This window comes from Ahaetulla prasina, chromosome 1 (genome assembly GCF_028640845.1).
Source record: "Ahaetulla prasina isolate Xishuangbanna chromosome 1, ASM2864084v1, whole genome shotgun sequence".
In the NCBI taxonomy this organism is placed as follows: Eukaryota; Metazoa; Chordata; class Lepidosauria; order Squamata; family Colubridae; genus Ahaetulla; species Ahaetulla prasina.
In genome coordinates, this window is record NC_080539.1 from 80051043 (window position 1) to 80070719 (window position 19677).

The 19677-nt window shown below is 36.8% G+C and overlaps 1 protein-coding gene across 1 annotated transcript in view; it reads right to left on the reverse strand.

Moving 5' to 3' along the window:
- WDR64 (WD repeat domain 64) overlaps positions 1-13980 on the reverse strand; it is a 71647-nt gene extending 57667 nt beyond the window's left edge. The window contains exons 1-3 of the mRNA XM_058171226.1: positions 13833-13980; positions 9987-10117; positions 7086-7188 (exon numbers count right to left, since the gene is read on the reverse strand). Of these exons, the coding sequence (XP_058027209.1) occupies positions 7086-7188; positions 9987-10117; positions 13833-13980 (382 nt within the window). The remainder of the gene's footprint in view (positions 1-7085; positions 7189-9986; positions 10118-13832) is intronic.
- Positions 13981-19677: the final 5697 nt, after the last annotated feature.

The following is a 19677-nucleotide window of genomic DNA, read 5'->3' on the forward strand; positions in this document are numbered from 1 at the left end:
TGTATGTGCCTCCTAGCTAATGGAATATAGTAAAAATATATTCCCTTAAAAAAAGCAATATCTAGAGAGGAGATCTTAACATGTATAGGATAATATCATCCTGCTTGAGATACAACTGAGTTTATTGCACATGTGCCATACTACCAAAAATGTTCCCAAAATTATCAATATTGCACCCCTTACTATCACCAGAGGATGTTGCACATCACCCAGACATGTTTACACGGTCAACCTAATCTATATTTTATATTATTAAAAAGCATGAGATTACAATGTTCACTACCTAAACCATGATGTCTGGCTGGGGGTCTATCAGGTGTTGACATGTTACATAGAAACTGCAACTTGGAATAGGAGAGGAATCAATTGTAAGAAGCATCAATAAAGTTGTAACTACTGTATGTGAGAAAGCATGAATTGGTGTCAAACACAGACTGTGAGCTAAAATGAACAGGCAAGCCACAGATCACCAGGTCCATGCCTCTGCCAAACCCCCTGAATAAAAGGTGCCCTGGGTGACACAGCCTGTCATCAACCTCCTTGCTGGCACCATCCAATGATTGCCATGGTCCTCGGCTTGCAGACTTGCCAGACACACTGTGCAGGTAAAAGAGGGGTAGAAAATGGCTTTTTTCAGAAAGAGTTTGCTGATCCCTAATTTATGCTGATGCAAATATGAATTAAGGGTTTTCTTTGATTGCATGGATCACAACAAACTGTGGCAAGTTCTTTAAGAGACGGAAGTACAGGAACACCTTACCTGTCTCCTAAGAAACCTATATGTGGGTCAAGAAACAATAATTGCTGGACATGGAACAACTGACTGGTTCAAAGTAGGCTGTATATTGTTCCCCTGTTTATTTAACCTACATGCGGAGTACAGGATGCAAAATGCTGGACTGGATGAATCAGAAGTTGGAATTAAGATTGACAAGAGAAATATCAACAACCTCAGATATCCAGACAATACAACTCTAATGGCAGAAAGTGAAGAGGAACTAAAGAGCCCCTTGATGAAGTTGAAAGAGGAGAGTGCAAAAATTGGCTTGAAACTTAACATTAAAAAAAAAAAAGTTCTTGGCATCTAGTCCCATCACTTCCTGGTAAATAGAAGGGGAAGAAATGAAAGCAGTGACAGATTTTATTTTCTTGGGATCCATGATAACTGCAGATGGCTATTGCAGCCATGAAATTAAAAGATGCTTGCTATTTGGGAGGAAAGCAATGGCAACAAAAATTGTTGACAAAGGTCCGTATAGTTGAAACAATGGTTCAACTATACGTTACATATGACTGCGAGAATTGGACCATAAGGAAGGCTGAGCGCCAAAGAACTGATATTTTCAAATATTAGTAGAAGACTCTTTAGAGCCCCTTGGACTGCAAGATCAAATCAATCAATCCTAAAGGAAATCAACCTGACTGTTCTTTGAAAAGACAAATACTGGAACTGGAACTCAACTACTTTGGCCACCTAATGAGAAGACAGGATTCACTGGAAAAGACCTTTATGCTGGGAAAGAGTGAAGACAAAAGAAGAACGGGGCAGCAGAGGATGAGATGTTCATCGACACAATGAACATGAATTTGGGGAAACTCTAGGAGACAATGGAGGATGGGGCCTGGCATGCTATGGTCCATGGGGTCACAAATAGTTAGATATGATTCAGCAACTGAACAACTACAACAACATAGAGAAAGTAGAAATTCATAGGATGATGATTGCTGCAAGAAATAGCATGAATGAATGTGATGTTGTTAGGTGACGTGAATGGATGGGAGTGGGTTGAAAAAGAGATTGAGCCATATGGGATACCAAGAATGAACAAGAACTGTGATTATTTAGTGGGTACCTTCTTAGAAAAATGTCTGTTAAGCATAAATCAGTTCACATGTATCTATGACAAAGGAAGGAATAAAAAAAACCATGATTGATTTGATGACAAAAGACTGAGAGAATTGAATATTCATTAGTTGTCCAGTTAATGAGAGGTAGATTTAGGTCACCCAGGAAGATGAGAGGATATGGGCAAGAGGTAGCCCATGTTAGCATTGAGGTTAGCATATTTGCATGGGTAATGTCATAGTCAGGGGCTCTGTAGCATAGTAAGAATCGACATTCTAAATGTGGGATGGCCCATTCCTAGTAATCTCAAGAGCAGATCTTTTATATATTGCCACGAAAGAATAGAAAGAAGTCGAAATACAAAAATTGCAGGAGGAGAAAGCACAAGACAATTTCTTACAAACTGAATGGTAACTTGATAATAGCATAAGAAATGGTAATGAGGAAGCCACTTGAAACAAGATAGCAAATATTACTTTACACAGTACCACAGTAGAGAAATTGTGTGTGGGAGTTACACTAACGAGAAGCATGAAAAAGGATGCTTGGTGGAATAATGAACAGAAAGAGGTTATGGAATGCATCAGAAAATGATTACTACAAAATACAACAAGAAAGAATATTGTACAGTGAGAATATTGGAAAAAAGATGCAAAGAATGTAGTTAAAGCAGCACGGAACAGTAAGGTTAGAAGAAGCAGAGAAGATGCAAAACACTTTTGATGAAAATAAACAATTATTATGGGCATGGATGAAAAAGACTCAGCAGAGGGTCTCCAGTGCCGTGAATGAATTAAAAAATAAAAATTATGAAATGACTTGGGATGAAATTAAGGTAACAGAATGTTGTAAGGAGTATTTTAGAGATCTGTGTGGGAATGACAAAATGTGTTTTTTTTGTAAACAAGTTTTATTAAAATTTTTCTTTCATTATATATATTTTATGAACGGAGTGTTAACCGGGTCACATCTTATACATTGCTTTTTCCATATTCATCCCTTTTATATAATTCTTTATCACAAATTCATCATTTTTCCCCATGTCTTATTATTTCATCTTTTTTTTTATTTTCCCCAGGTACATTTTCCATATTTCCAATTTTGGCCATAGTATTCTTTTTCCATATGTTTTTATCTTATCTTAATCTCTTCTTAATACATAATACATCAACAGTATCACTATTTCTATAATCTTATTTCTCCATTTGTTAAGTATATTTCTCAAAATTCCCCACTTTTTAACTATACACATGTCATCAAGTTCAATTCTTACATTAAAACCCTTTAACTTAATTAACTATTCACATTTTATCTTAATCTCTTCTTAATACATAATACATAAGCAATAGCACTATCTGCCCTTAATTCCTAATTTCTTACAATAACATCAATTACTTATCTTATTTCTTCATTTACAGCATATGTTTTTCAAAATCCCATTTCATATTTCATATTTCATCTGTTATTCTGTTTTACTATAAGCAATATACTGTACATCATCATATTCACTTCATACATTAAAACACTTAATTGACCACAGTTAATAATATTAATACAATTCCTTTAAATCTACTAATATATACCTTATTTCCCTTCCTCCTTTCCACTATTCTTCTCCTCTTTTACCATTTTCTTTTGATCTCTCCAAAATTCCACTTCTTAGTATTTCCCTCCTTTTATCCCATTCTTTTAACTTCTTTTTCTTTTTTATTTATTATATCTTTTCTCCTGAATCCTTTTTCTCACTTTTAAATATATTACTTGAGTAATTCTTCCCAAGTTTCCTAATCTCTTTTCACTATTTCCTTCTTTTCCCTTTGTTTGATTCTTTTTGGGAGAATATTCCCCCCATCCACTCTTTTTTTTTGCCACTGTTAATCCCAGTGAAATCATCTAACTACTTTTTGCTTTCAATTCCTTTTCTTTCAATATTATTTTCTTGCTCCTCATTTATACTCTTTTTCCTGCTCTGTATGTTCTAGTAAAATTTCTAATTTTATATTACCCTTTACTGATTCACACATATTTTAAACATCTCAATTAATCCTTCACACATCCAAGATTCCATATCAATTTAGAAAGTTGTTAAAATGTTTACTTTATATTTAATTAAAATTCTAAAGTCCACATAGTCTCTTTTTAATTCCAAATAATATCCAATTCAAATAATTATCCAGTCCACTCCAAATTAAAGTTTTGTTGTTTTCCACAATCATTGACAGTCAAAACCAAACAGTTCTGAGAAACAGATACTCCTTAAAAATTCTCACAGTTTCTGGATTAAATCAAGGTCACAGCTGTTCTTCTATCTTGTTGCAATACTCACTTTCTGCCATCAGATGTCTCTCTCAAATCAACAATATTCTCAGACCAACTAAATATCTAAGCTGTCAAAAATATTTTAAATCCACATAAAAAGTTTTTTTCCTCAGGTTTCTTTTTCTTTTATTATTTTTAGTTTCTCCAAATTGAATTTTAAATCCAATTATAAAATCTTCTTTCTTGGGCTTTAGTATTTTAATTTCCTATTTGTTCTTTTCTTTAAATGTCAAAACTGTCAAAAATATTTTAATCCACATGAAAAGTACTTTTCCTTGGGTTTTTTTTCTTTTATTATTTTTAATTTCTCCAAATCCAATTTTAAATCCAGTTGTAAAATTCTCTTTCTTGGGCTTTAGTATTTTAACCTCCTCTTTGTTCTTCTTCCCCCATTAACTTTCCGAAGTGCCAATTAGCCACTCATTTCCGCTCCAGGACACCTTTTAAAGTTGTTAAAAAAATTCTTTTTTACCTGTGAGTTGCCCAATCACTCACTCGGTACCAGCATGCCATTCAAACACCGCTCCTGCACAAAAAACTTACTCCAGTTGCCCCAGGTTCAGAGTGGTCATTTTTCAATGGCTGTCACCCCCACCACCGGTTCAAAGAGCAGCCTCTGACCTGCTTAACAAATAAGTCAGTCCCCAGCAGGAAAAAAACAAGATTGTATGATGTCCTCTTGGGTGGTGAAAGTATAAGGCATGTTTGTGGAGATATTATAAATGTTAGGAATGTGATAGTTATGTACATATATTATGTATTGTCCAGATACATACTATACATGCATGTATGTCGAAACCAGGGGTGAAATCTAAAAATTTTCCCTACCAGTTCTGTGGGCGTGGCTTAATTGGTGGGCATGGCTTGGTGGTCAGATGACTGAGTGGACATGGCCAATAACAATAAATAATAAGAATAATAAACAAAGTATAAAAAACAATAAGAGGTATCAAAAACCAACTTTCACACTTTACACGCACACAACACAACACAACACAACTGACTCACACACAATGTAAAAGCAGCTGCACTTCACACTTCACACAGCCACAAAAAGCTCAAAAACCAACTTTCACACTTTACACACACAACTCTCTCACTCTCTCTCTCACACACACACACTCACAAAATGCCATATACAGCTTTCTGAGATTTTGTGTGTTTGTGTAGTTAGAGTGAAACACTACAGAAACACACCAAATCTCAGAAAGCTGCACAAATATTTTATTTTATTATTTTATTTTATTTTATTGTGGACTTCAAATTCCAGAGTTCCTCAGCCAGCAAAGCAGGAAGTCAAAGCAAGCTTTTTTTTTTCTCTTCAGTAGCTGAAGAAAACATGCCTTGCCAGCCCGAAAGAGCAGTAATTATAAGTAAGTGAGGAGGGGGAATTGGCTGGGCTTGGGTGGGGGCTCTTGTAAGTGGGGGCTGTTAAAAAATGAGTTTAAGAGCCTGTGAGGATCAGGAAACTCCTCTGGATCGCCAGAGGAGGCTTTTAAAACCTCTGGTTTTTTTCTTTTTTCTTTTCCCCTTCAGCTGAAGAGGGGTTTTTTAAAAAAACTTTTAAAGTGTTCTGATGATCTCTGCTCAGCCCCGCGAACATCAGAGGGTTTTTTTTTTAACTTTTCAAGGCATGTTTCAGCTGAAGAAAAACTTTTAAAAGTAAAAAAAAAAACCTCTGCTGATGGTGCGGCTCAGCAGAGGCAGGGTGGGGGTGAGGCCAGGGATTTTTGCTACTGGTCCTCCGAACCAGCAGCTGCCATCGCTACCTAATCGGGGGAGCCGGTGCAAACCGGGAGCATTTCACCCCTGGTCGAAACATAACTGAAAGCGTATTAAATACTACACCGTTTATGTTACATTATATGAAGAACTGACTACCGTATATCTTATACCAGTGCATTACTTATGGGAAAACATTTCTTGGATTTTAGTTTTTATACGACTGCTAAATTACTAGTTTGGTTTAGTCTGTTTTCAACAAATATTTTTAAAGCAAGCAAATAAGCCTGATGTTTTGGATTCAAATTATCGTTTAATAACAATAAGAATATTGATTGGTTTCATCAATACTACTTTGTGGATATCAAAGAAGACTGGGTAGAGTTGCCCATACAATATTAGCAAAATTTAATTTGAGGTACTATTTGGTTTAAAAAAAACATCAAGGGTTCATATCAAAACGTATTTTAAGAAAACTCCAAAGCAGAGGTGAAATCTACTTACCTTCTTTACTGGTTCAGAAGTGTACATACCGGGCACATCACATTTACCTTCTGTGCATGCGCAAAACCTTATGTGCATGTGCAGAAGGTAAAAAACGCATTAGTTCCTGGTTAAAACCAGGAAGTAATGACACTTGGGCAGGTGGGCAGAGCTTTGCTTCGCCATCACTACCAGATCGCTGAACCAGCGGCCACAATTGCTACCGGATTGCGCGATCCAGTCCGAACCGGGAGCATTTCACCCCTGCTCCAAAGTTTACAATGGACCCCATTATTATATTTATATATATTTAACTAGATTAGATAAACATTTAGCAAATGCAGTTGCACAAGTTCTTAAGCTTGATTAGTGATCATTTTTTTAATTCAGTATTTTGTAACAACAGAGTTCATTTGCAAGTTTAAATATTTTGCAAGAGCCTAGTCTATTCAATATCCAAGTTAAACATATTGTATGAATATAGTCATCAGGTTTCAAGTATAGGAAACAAAATAAAACTGACATATATTCCACTCTGATTGGAAAAGTGCCAAATAAGACAGTGATGAGAAAATGTGATTAAAGAAAATATATATTACACAACATATAATAATGTGAAAAATATGTTTAATCAATGTAAATAAACCATGAATTTTGCTTATACTAATAAATGAGGCTGAACTTTTGTTTGGGGATGGAACATTGAAAACCAGACCTGCTTTTGCAATCCGTTGCTTTTTGGATACCAGGAAAACCATATTTTCTTCATCAAGCTGGGCAGCGAGAATATCACCTTCCACTATGTAGTATCCAAAGATCTAAATGAAACCCAAAAATGTATGATATGAAAATTTAAATAGTCACGAAAAAACAAATATTTGCATGTGGGTATTATAAGTTGTATGAGAAATGATTAGGGTACAAAGAAGCAATCAAATCTTATTAGGAAACAGTCAATATAAATCGTAAGGATATAAGCAACAAGGTTACAGTCATACAGTCATAAGTGGGAGAAGATGGCTGATAGGAACAATGAGAAGATTAATAGTAGTGCAGACTTAGTAAATAGTTTGACAGTGTTGAAGGAATTATTTGTTTAGCAGAGTGATGGCATTTGGGAAAAAACTGTTCTTATGTCTAGTTGTTCTGGTGTGCAGTGCTCTATAACATCATTTTGAGGGTAGAAGTTGAAACAGTTTATATCCAGGATGTGAGGGGTCTGTAACAGTGGTGGGTTTCAAAATTTTTACTACCGGTTGTGTGGGTGTGGCTTGGTGGGCGTGGCAGGGGAAAATATTGTAAAATCTCCATTCCCACCCCACTCCAGAGGAAGGATTTATTTATTTTATTTATTTATTTATTTGATTTGATTTTTATACCGCCCTTCTCCCGAAGGACTCAGGGCGGTGTACAGGCATAATAAAAAACCGACAATACAATATACAGATTTAAAATACGATTTAAAAAACTTATTTAAATTAGCCCAATGATTAGAAATTTACCATACTAAAACCCCGTTTAAAATTAATAAATTTAAGATTAAAATCCCGATTTAAGCCAGCCCCGCGCGGATAAAAAGGTGAGTCTTGAGTTCGCAACGAAATGTCCGAAGGTTAGGTATTTGGCGTAAATACTGCAAAATCCCCATTTCCTCCCAATCACTGGGACTTGGGAGGCAGAGAATTGATGGGGGTGGGGCCAGTCAGAATTTTTACTACCGGTTCTCCGAACTACTCAAAATTTCCACTACCGGTTCTCCAGAACTGGTCAGAACCTGCTGAAACCCATCTCTGGTCTGTAAATATTTTCACAAGTTAGTAACCCGGCTGTTAAGTAAATCTGGCTTCCCCATTGACTTTGCTTATCAAAAAGTTGCTAAAGGTTACATGACCTTGGGAGACAGCAACAGTCATAAGTTTGAACCAGTTGCCAAGCACCTGAATTTTGATCACATTTTCATCGGTTACAAATGTTTTAACTATGAAAATGGTCATAAGTCATAAGTCACTTTTTTCAATGCCGTTGTAACTTTGAATGGTCACTAAATGAACTGTTCTAAGTCAAGGGCTATCTGTACTATGTCTGGGATGAAATTTCTTTCATAAATGTTAGGTCTTATTTTAAATTATGCTGAACTCCATGACTGTGAGTGCTGGGATTGTCATTTTTTTTCATGTGTATTTATTGTAGCACATATTTTTGTATAAAATTCATTTCAGATTTATTTTGAGAAAAAATACTTGATCAAAGGCTACATCCATTTTATTTATTTATTAAAACCAAAAGTTAAAAATGAATAGCCTCACCAGCGCAAATATTTTCAGCTGATGTTTCAATAGCAGTTACTTCAACCACCCTGCAAGAAATGACCTAAATTGTACTGTTAGCAAAACTGTAAGTGCTTCGATGCTATCAGCTCAAATCACTGCCTGCTCTACCATATCATAGTCCACTCATCAGACAGTTGAAGGCATAAGACCTTCTCAAAAGATGCCAGTGTAGCCAAAAATAATAATTCTGTGGAACAAGCTTTATCAATGAATCAAGATTTGATTGGGATCAACATCTGCAGGTTTGATAAACCTGTAACTGTAACACTATTAGTTGGGTACCACAGATGTGGGCCTACGAAACATAATCCATAAGAAAACTTTACTAGCAGAAGATTCTTACAGTACTGTATAAATATTGCTGATCTATGAATTCACTGAATAAGATGCAGTGTGTATCCTGCTGAAGCAATGTAGTTGGGCTTATTCTGACATCACTACATTATTTAGATGACTTCAGCATTGTAGGATAGCATAGGAAGTGGCCTGAGTCTCTGTGTTTTGCTGCTGAAATAAAAAGAAAATAAGGAAAAGGGAAAATAAACAGGATCAGTTCCAGCTGAGTTGATTTAAGAATCTTTAAAGTAAAACTCCCTTGATAATTGATTTCAGATGTTTTGCTTGTTTCCCTGGCAGAAGCTGACTAGAACAATTTGGAGTTCATTTCCATGCAATGATCAAAGGAATGAGTATCTCTTTGCTGAAGATGTACATTAAATTTGCAAAAGGCATCATTTTACACCTTGGGAGCAGTGAATTTTAACTATAGGGTAGTCTAGATGGACAGACCATCAAACTATACCATTGAGGATTACGTTTTTTTAAAAATATGAAACAGCCTAAAAATTGTTCCACATTTACTGTTAAATGAAGCAAGTCTAAATCCTTCAGATTTCGAAGTCTGAAACAGGACAGTCTTGGTGTGAAAAGCTGTCTTGCATTTGAAACAGGATGTTTCCAATTTGAGAGCCTGAATTCAAAACTTTTACATATCACTAATCAAAACATTTAGAATAAATATTTCCTGTTTCTTTTACTAGGGCAGACTCCTCCAGTTCGAATTTCTCTTCCTTCCTTTTCCTCTCACTTAGAAAAGGCTTTCCATGCCATTGTAGGTTTATCCTTCACCTTCTCCTTTATTACAGTGAAACTTCTAACTTTTACTAAGCCACTCATGCTTCTCTCTACCTTGTTCCTGTTCTTTCTGGCTTTCCATATTTTTGCTGATCGGTCAGGTATGATAGTGATTGTCAGAAAAAGTTGATTTATCAAAAGAAAACTCTTACCTCACACCATTCTGTCCGCCCATCTGGGTTGTTGCTAATCTTCCTATAGAAAGTTTTAATATCTTGAGCTTTCACATCTGGACCAAAAAGGCTCTTTACTGCATCAAAGAATTTGTCATAATCCATTTCTTCTGCAATGGAAACAAAATAATGTACTTGCAGAATATAACCAAAAAGGCTCATTTTTTGTAATTTCTTTTCCATTATTTTCCATTATAATCACCATTATTTTGTGTAGAAATCCACTATTAATATTTTTTCATTTTAACCCCAAAATCTTATCAACATATGCTGCTATTAAAAATCTTGAAAATTCTGAAAATTTACCTGAAAAAGGTAAGAAACCTTTGGCTTTGGAGCATATAATAAAAAAATTGCTAGTCTCTTTAAGAAGTGTTTAGAACCCCCATATATCTCACACAAAAAGAGGGAAATTATAAAAATTCCATTTAACACTGCTGAAAGGTTTTTGTTGTCACCACCAATGAATTTGCTATGCTTTAAGATCAGCATTAAACCTCAGGTAATTCTGTAGCAATCCATCCTGATGAAATTTCCTATTCCAAAGGATTTATGACCCTCTGCTCAATTCTCTTATTTTATAAGGGTTTGCATACATATCCATGTCAAGTGCTATACTATACAGTACTTTATTAGTCATACCACTGTCCTGGGATGAACAAACTACCACTCAAAACCTATGGGACACACTAAAAGCATACGCGAGGGGTATATCGATTGCATACACAGCCCGAAGAAATAAGATTAAAAAGAAGCAATATACAGACCTACAGGAAAAAACTCAGAGAATTAGAACTTAAACTACAAGATCAACCCTTAAATCAGGAAATTAAAGAACAGAAAGAAATTATCAAACACAAATTAAATCTAATTACACAGGAAGAAGTGGCGCAAAAGATTAGAGCAGTCAGACAAAACTATTTCGAAAATGCCAACAAACTGGGTAGATGGCTTGCTCACAAATTAAAAAAAGAAAAGGAAAAGAAATTAATACAAAATTTAAAAGATGAAGAAGGGACAGTACACTTTCAGAAAGACAAAATAAAAACCATAGTGACAAACTTTCAAGCTCTTTATAGACAAGAAAACATAGATGAAAATGAAGTTAAGAGATACCTAAGAGAGAGGAGTCACCCAACTATACCAGATTTAACTAAAGAAATATTAAATGGGAAAATAACGACAGCTGAGCTGAAAAGTGCAATACAAAAACAAAAAAATAATAAAACTCTAGGCCCAGACGGAATTCCGGACCAATTTTATAGGGAATTTCAAGAATTATTAGATACGTTATTATTACAAACATATAATGAAGTATTAGAGAATGCAAAAGACACCAAAATCCTGGACGGAAACTCTAATAACACTTTTTCCCAAAAGTAATACCGAAAAACAGAAGATTCAGAACTATAGGCCGATCTCGCTGTTAAATGCTGATTACAAGATATTTATGGCCATAATAGCAGAGAGGATTAAAGGTATATTAAACAAAATTATTAAATCAGACCAAAATGGTTTTTTGCCCAATAGATATATCAAAAATAATATGAGAACTATCATAAATGTACTTGAATACTATGAAGCCTACCCTGGTAAGCAAGTAGCTCTGGTATTCTTAGATGCACAGAAAGTCTTTGACAACCTGAACTGGGACTTTATGATTAATCAATTAATAGAAATGTATTGGGGAAAAACCTTCATAGAAATGATTAGAAATGATATTCCACCCAAAGAGCAAAAATAATTATAAATGGTGAATATACAGAAAGCTTTAATATAGAAAAAGGAGTACGACAGGGATGCCCTCTGTCCTCCTTATTATTCATCCTATCCATAGAAATATTAATGTCACAAATTAGAGAAAACTCAGAAATTAAAGGATTAAAAATTAAATCACAGGAATACAAAGTCCAAGCCTTTGCCAATGATCTGGTATTCATTATCGAGGAGCCCCTAGAATCTGGACAATTATTATTTGAAGATATAAATCAATTTGGCAAAGTGGCAGGGCTCAAAATAAACAAGGATAAAACTAAAATGTTGACCAAAAACTTAACAAATAAACAAATTGAGAAATTAGAGGAGAAAGTGGGGATTTCGAGAGTGAAAAAAATTAAATATTTAGGAATACAGATATTGACAAAATGCACTACAATAAAAAAAGATAATTATGACACACTGCTACAAAAAATTCAAAAGGATTTAGAAATTTGGTCTAAATTACAAATATCGATGATTGGTAGAATCTCAACAATTAAAATGAACATACTACCCAGATTGTTTTACCTGTTTCAAACTATACCAATTAAACTAGAGAAAAATTTCTTCGAACAATTAAATAAAATCACATCAAAATTCATTTTGTCGGGGAAGAAACTCCGTATAAAACTCAAAATATTGCAAGATAGCAGAAGTAGAGGCGGCTTTAGTCTCTTTACTACCAGGCCGCAACGCTAACATGGCTTAAAGAATGGATTCAACTACAAAATAAACGAGTATTAAGGATAGAAGGCCATGATCTCCAGATTGGTTGGCACAGTTTTCTCTGGGATGGGAAGAATAACTACCACACATATTCTCAAAGACACCTATTAAGAAATGCCCTTTTACAAGTTTGGGAGAAAATTAAGAAAGACCATTATACAAAAGTCCCAGTTTGCTTATCAACCATGGAAACAATATTACACCCAAATACCATGGATTTAAGCAAAATGATAAGATATGCAGAGCTACTCAATGAAAAAGGGGAATTAAAATCAATTGAAGATTTGAAACAACAAGGATTAAACATGGAATGGTGGTCATATCTACAAATAAAAACCAGATTTAAGAAAGATCAGGAGCAATATGGTATACATAGAGAACAATCGGATATAGATAAAATTCCATTAGGATCGGAGAAAAAAATGATCACCAAAATTTACGATTTCCTCTTAAAATACAAAATGGAAGATGAAACAGTAAAAGAAACGATCATCTGTTGGGCAAAAAACTTTGGGCATAATATAGAATTAGAAAAATGGGACAGATTGTGGGATAGAAATTATAAATTAACAATGGCAGTAGCCTATAAAGAAAATCTGTATAAAATGTTCCATAGATGGCATCTGGCACTAGTGAGATTGGCCAAAATGTTCCCAAATTTACCACCAAATTGTTGGAGATGTGGGTATAAGATATATGTGGTGGATGTGCCCCAAGATAAAAAATTTTTAGCAAAAAATTAAAAATTGGCTAGAGGGAATCACCCAACTAAAAATGGAATTTAAACCGGAATTTTATCTATTGGGAATAATTAGTTCAAAAATACTTAATACTTCATATATTAATGGCAGCAAGGATTGCTGTAGTATATGTATGGAAACAAAATAATGTTCTAGGAGAGGAAATAATAATCCGAAAAATTTTACAGTGTGCAGAAATGGACAATGACTTTAGAAATTAAGGAAAGGGAAGAGTCGGAACATTACAAAGTGTGAAATAAATTATACGATTGGTTGGAAAAAAGAAATCAAAATTAGAAATTGGATTGTTAACCTAAGTTAAAATTAGGAAATGTAAATTATTGGATTGGTAAATAGAAACCAATGTAAATATAAATATGTAGAGGATTGAGTAAAAAAGAACAGAGAATATATACCAATATGACAAGCTGTAAAATATGTAACACTATTTTTGTTATGTGTTTTTAATGTGTTTTTGGGTTTTTTTGTTGTGTTTTTTTCTTTGTTTTGTTTTTAAGGGTGAAAAGCTTAATAAATTTTTTTTTAAAAAAAGTAGATACATATATTAGAGAACAGTATATCAAATGAAGTATTTCCTTACCAGAATCCTTTACACGCAGACCTAATCTTTCCTCCCTTTTCCAAGCCACTGTTTTGTCAACCAGTTGCTGAAACCGTTCCAAGGATCTTTTAAAGAAGACTCCATCTGATAGGTCAGTTAGATCTTCATGAATCTTTCTTCTGGACATCACAGTTACTGAGATAGACAAAATGCAGAGAAGTTCTTTTGCCAATCAGATTTTTTTCTTCTGTTTTTATTCCTAATAATAACATTTGTGGAAATGCCCTCTATAGATCTTAAGTATTGCTTTGGTGACTGGAAAAATGATAAGTGCAGTAGCTGTTGGGTCAATGTGCCATCAAATACCTGATGTCACAACTCCTCCTTCAGTTTCATTGGTCTATTGGCCAACCTAGATCACAAACCAAACTGGCTAGCTGATGCCCATAAGGGAGTTTACCTTCAGGGCAAAGATGAGTCATAGTAAATTCAAAAGGCAAATTGGCAATTTAAGGGAAAATATCGTGTAAAAATGTATTTATTTTTATTTCAGCAATTGCAAAAGGATAAAATCCTTGTTTGTAATGCAGTTGTAGACAATTTGCTAAAATGCAAGGAAAATAAAGAAGGCCAAGGTACTGCAGATTGAATTAAATCATTTACTATAGTACGATGTTTCCCAGTGGCTTCACTTCAGATATCTTGCAATAATAGCTCTCCATCAGAATAGCCTTTGGCTGTGCTGGTTGGCAATACTGGGAATTGCAAATTCCTCAGCTCAAGGAAAGATAATATAATGCTGCAGAGGTAGAAATAAAAGGAAGTGTCTTTTTTTCATAGCTTTCCTCAAACTAATATCACCAACCAGCATGACCAATAGCCAGGGAAATTGAGAAAACAGGGTTGAGAAAATAATGGTTTAATTAACCACTGTTATGTTTTGCTAACAAACATAATGTAGCTGACTTTAGTTTGACTTAGTATGTTACCCAAACATAGGCATTGTGGTTTGCATGTCAGAGTTTAGGCAGTTGGTGAACTCAACCACAGTTTTCTGAATAATCCACAAATTATAAACAAAACTATTGCACAAGCAACATATGGACTAAGTTTTCTGTGTTCACCAACCATGGTTACCCCATAGTTCCTCTATAAGCATCCAAGAGTCAGTTGATGGTCAACCACTGTGCTCAGTCAAATCTTATCATAAATATTTTTCCTCTAAACCTAAGCAAGTAAATAATGATTTGCTGGAAAGATTTAGAGGAGAGCAGTCATGCATTTAACTCCAGTTTCAATGATGGGAGATTAGATTTGGTGAGTACTGTTAAGTACATGCTGGTTGTATTGTAGAAACTAATGGTAAACCACGACCTATCTTCTAATAATAATAATTTCTATCTTCAAAGGAAATCTTACAAAGTGATAAGAACCCATTGAATGAAATGCTTGAGGTTCAAACTTTCTTCTCCGGAAGTCCACAAGACCTACAAGCCATGTTCACACCTCTTGTCTTATACAACTGCTTTGAAGTTGTGGTCTCATCTTCATCTTCCATGGAGCAACTCACCTAGTTTTCTTCCCTGAATCCTGGTCTTTACAAAAAGTCAGAGCTCTCACGACTTGCAGTGTCATTCTTACAATTAAAAGGGGGAAAAATGAAATAATTTTGATAAAGCATATAGGTCAGTGGTGTCAAACTCAATTTCATTGAGGGCCACATCAGGGTTGTGTTTGACCTTAGGGTAGGGGGAGCGTGACCAGCTCGATGTCACTCATGTCGGGGGTACCTGTGGTGGCCTGAACACTCTGCCAGAGCTCAGGAGGGCCACCTGTGGCTCTCGCAAGCTCCATTTTCAGCTGCCATGGCTTCCTGCAACCCTCTGCCAGCAGAAATGGAGCTCCATTTTTGGCTGCAACTGCCTCCTGCAACCCTCTGCCAGCTCCATTTTTGCTGCAGAGGCACAGTGGGCTGGTCATTTGCTGTTTCCATATCTAAGCACCCTGCTGGCTGGATCTGGCCCCCGGGCCTTGAGTTTGATATCCCTAATATATTTATTTATTTATATTTATTTATCGTATTTTTATACCGCCCTATCTCCCTAGGGACTCAGGGCGGTTCACAGCCAAATAAAAAATATACATATAAATACAAAATAAAACATCAGTTAAAAAACTTATTAGAAATGGCCGAATAATTAAAAATAACAATATACATAATAAAACCCATTTAAAACCAATTTAAATTTTAAAATCTAATCCAGTCCTGCGCAGATAAATAAATGTGTTTTAAGCTCGCGGCGGAAGGTTCGGAGGTCAGGAAGCTGACGAAGTCCTGGGGGAAGTTCGTTCCAGAGGGTGGAAGCCCCCACAGAGAAGGCCCTTCCCCTGGGCGTCGCCAGCCGGCACTGCCTAGCTGATAGCACCCTGAGGAGTCCCTCTCTGTGAGAGCGCACGGGTCGGTGAGAGGTATTCGGTAGCAGCAGGCGGTCCCGTAAATAACCCGGTCCTATGCCATGGAGCGCTTTGAAGATAGTTACCAAAACCTTGAAGCGCACCTGGAAAGCCACAGGTAGCCAGTGCAGTCTGCGCAGGAGGGGTGTCACATGGGAGCCACGAGGGGCTCCCTCTATCACCCGCGCAGCCGCATTCTGAACTGACTGGAGCCTCCGGGTGCTCCTCAAGGGGAGCCCCATGTAGAGAGCATTGCAGTAGTCCAGACGGGACGTCACGAGAGCGTGAGTGACCGTGCATAGGGCATCCCGGTCTAGAAAGGGGCGCAACTGGCGAACCAGGCGAACCTGGTAAAAAGCTCTCCTGGAGACGGCCGTCAAATGGTCTTCAAAAGACAGCCGTTCATCCAGGAGGACGCCCAAGTTGCGCACCCTCTCCATCGGGGCCAATGACTCGCCCCCAACAGTCAGCCGCGGTCGCAGCTGACTGTACCGGGATGCCGGCATCCACAGCCACTCTGTCTTGGAGGGATTGAGCTTGAGCCTGTTTCTCCCCATCCAGACCCGTACGGCTTCCAGACACCGGGACAGCACTTCGATAGCTTCGTTGGGGTGGCCCGGTGTGGAAAAGTACAGCTGAGTATCATCAGTGTACAGCTGGTACCTCACACCGAAGCCACTGATGATCTCACCCAGCGGCTTCATATAGATGTTGAACAGGAGGGGCGAGAGAATCGACCCCTGAGGCACCCCACAAGTGAGGCGCCTCGGGGCCGACCTCTGCCCTCCTGTCAACACCGTCGGCGACCGATCGGAGAGATAGGAGGAGAACCACCAATAAACGGTGCCTCCCATCCCCAATCCCTCCAACCGGTGCAGCAAGATACCATGGTTGATGGTATCGAAAGCCGCTGAGAGGTCTAATAGGACCAAGGCAGAGGAACAACCCCTATCCCTGGCCCTCCAGAGATCATCAACCAACACGACCAAAGTCATCTCAGTGCTGTATCCTGACCGGAAGCCGGACTGGAATGGGTCCAGATAGACAGTTTCATCCAGGTGCCGGGGAAATTGACATGCCACCACACTCTCTACAACCTTCGCCACGAAGCGAAGGTTGGAGACCGGACGATAATTACCTAAGACAGCTGGGTCCAGGGAAGGCTTCTTGAGGAGGGGCCTCACCACCGCCTCTTTCAAGGCGGCCGGAAAGACCCCCTCCAACAAAGAAGCATTTGTAAGCCCCTGGAGCCAGCCTCGTGTCACCTCCTGAGTGGCCAGTACCAACCAGGAGGGGCACGGGTCCAGTAAACACGTGGTGGCGTTCAACCTACCCAGCAACCTGTCCATGTCCTCGGGAGCCACAGGGTCAAACTCATCCCAAACATGTCATGTCATGTCAGATGACTGTATTAATTAGTGGTTTCAGACCTACTTGTCACCTTTGAAAGAATAATTGCAATTATACTAAATGATTATGCAATGGCATTGGACAAATGACACAGATTATGTATCATCATGATACAGTCAGTGTACACATCATTTTCCCTTCCCTCTATCCCCGTCAGGTACCCATGTATTAGGGTCACCAGATTGGTTGCTCTATAATATTTATTCATAAATTTTACTGCTGCTCATTTAAACATGGGAAATGTATGTTGGCATTTGTATGTATGTGCATTTCAACTAGTTTCAGAGTCTTTCACATATGTACTATGCTCAGCCTTCCATTCTTACAAGATTGGTAAAATGAGGACCAAGATTATTGGGGGCAATAGAGTGACTCTGTAAACCGCTTACAGAGAGCTGTAAAGCACTGTGAAGTGGTATACAAGTTTAAGTGCTATTGCTATTGCTATTGATTTAGCTGATGGGACTATACTTTTAATGCTAGCCGAATGATTTATACTAAAAGCTGTGTAAAAGGATTTCCTGATTTGTAATATGACAGTCCAAATATTAAGTGGAGTTCTATTGTTGACATTTCACATGCCATAATGATACCTCTTCAGTATAAAAATGTACCCAATTGGGGGGAAAATACTGTTATCTCTTTCTCCGAACTAATAAGTAGTTTCCATGATGGTTATTAAGTTGAGAGAAATATAGCACAAAAACAAATATGTCTTCCAGAGCTTTGTAACTACAAATTCAGAATAATTAGAGATAGGGATGAAAATCCATCATCCAAGAAGTTCATTCAATCCTCAGTCTAATTTCAAAAGTGCTCTGCAAGCAAACAGTTCAAAATTCTGGCACAAATATTTATTTTATTTATTTATTTATTTTATTTATTTGATTTTTATGCCGCCCTTCTCCCGAAGGACTCAGGGCGGTGTACAGGCAAGATAAAACCAACAATACAAATATACAGGTTAAAATACCATTTAAAAAACTTATTTAAAATTAGCCTGAAATTAAAATTACCGTAAACTAAAAACCCCGTTTAAAAATTAATAAAATTTCACATTAAAAATCCAATTTAAATAGACTCCCTTCTTCAGAGTGCTCAATAGAGAGAAAGAATAGAATAGTCTTCAAGTCTATTCAAAATGCTTTGATTTCTTTCCTTCTTGTATCCAAGGGAACAATGAGGTTTTGAGTTTGAATTCTCCCCAATAATAACATCCAACCTGCAGGCAGGATCTAACTCATGGACCACTGCTACAGCCATTTATCTACAAGAGGGCTTCAATGAAATCAGTGGGCTTTAATTCTATTGAAAATTTGTGGCACTTATGATGCATATACTTATAGTGTCCCAACTTTAGCCAAGAATAAATGTGTGAGACCATTTACAAAAAAACAAAACACTACCAACATGGTCTGAAGGGTGAATATTTTGTTCATCATGATGTACGTTTTGGAATGTGGGTAGCACTCTTATCTCGGATGGCAAATCTCTGTTAAGCAGTGTTCCCAGCATATACAAGGATACAGGATGAAACAAAGTATAACCTGAAACATTTGTTGCTTTTACCTTTCTTGCATACACGCATATTTGCCTGAAAGCCAATGATTTAATAACTAACCAATTATTGTGCCTTGGAAATTCATTAGCCAGTAATGAAATAACACATATGTTAGCTGAGCTATGAAAAGCTATATAAACTTTGTGTAATGTTCAACAAAGATTGGATTATTCTGCTGATTCTGGTTGCTGCTGATTCTGGAAAAAGTCTGATTCATCATCATCAACCCTTGGATCGTTTCAACATTGGTTTATGTGACAGTGTTGTGACCAATGCCCAAGTAGTAATTACTAAACACAATTCAGTCCTCAACAAACTTATTTTATTAAAACAGCTGATAATTAATTCATTCTCAGCTTCGTCCAAAACATAATTCTTAATAACCAGTTCGTTGACCTTATCACCAACCTTTGATGTCTTTGGCAACCTGCCAAAAGGCTTTTCTTGGCAAAACCCCCA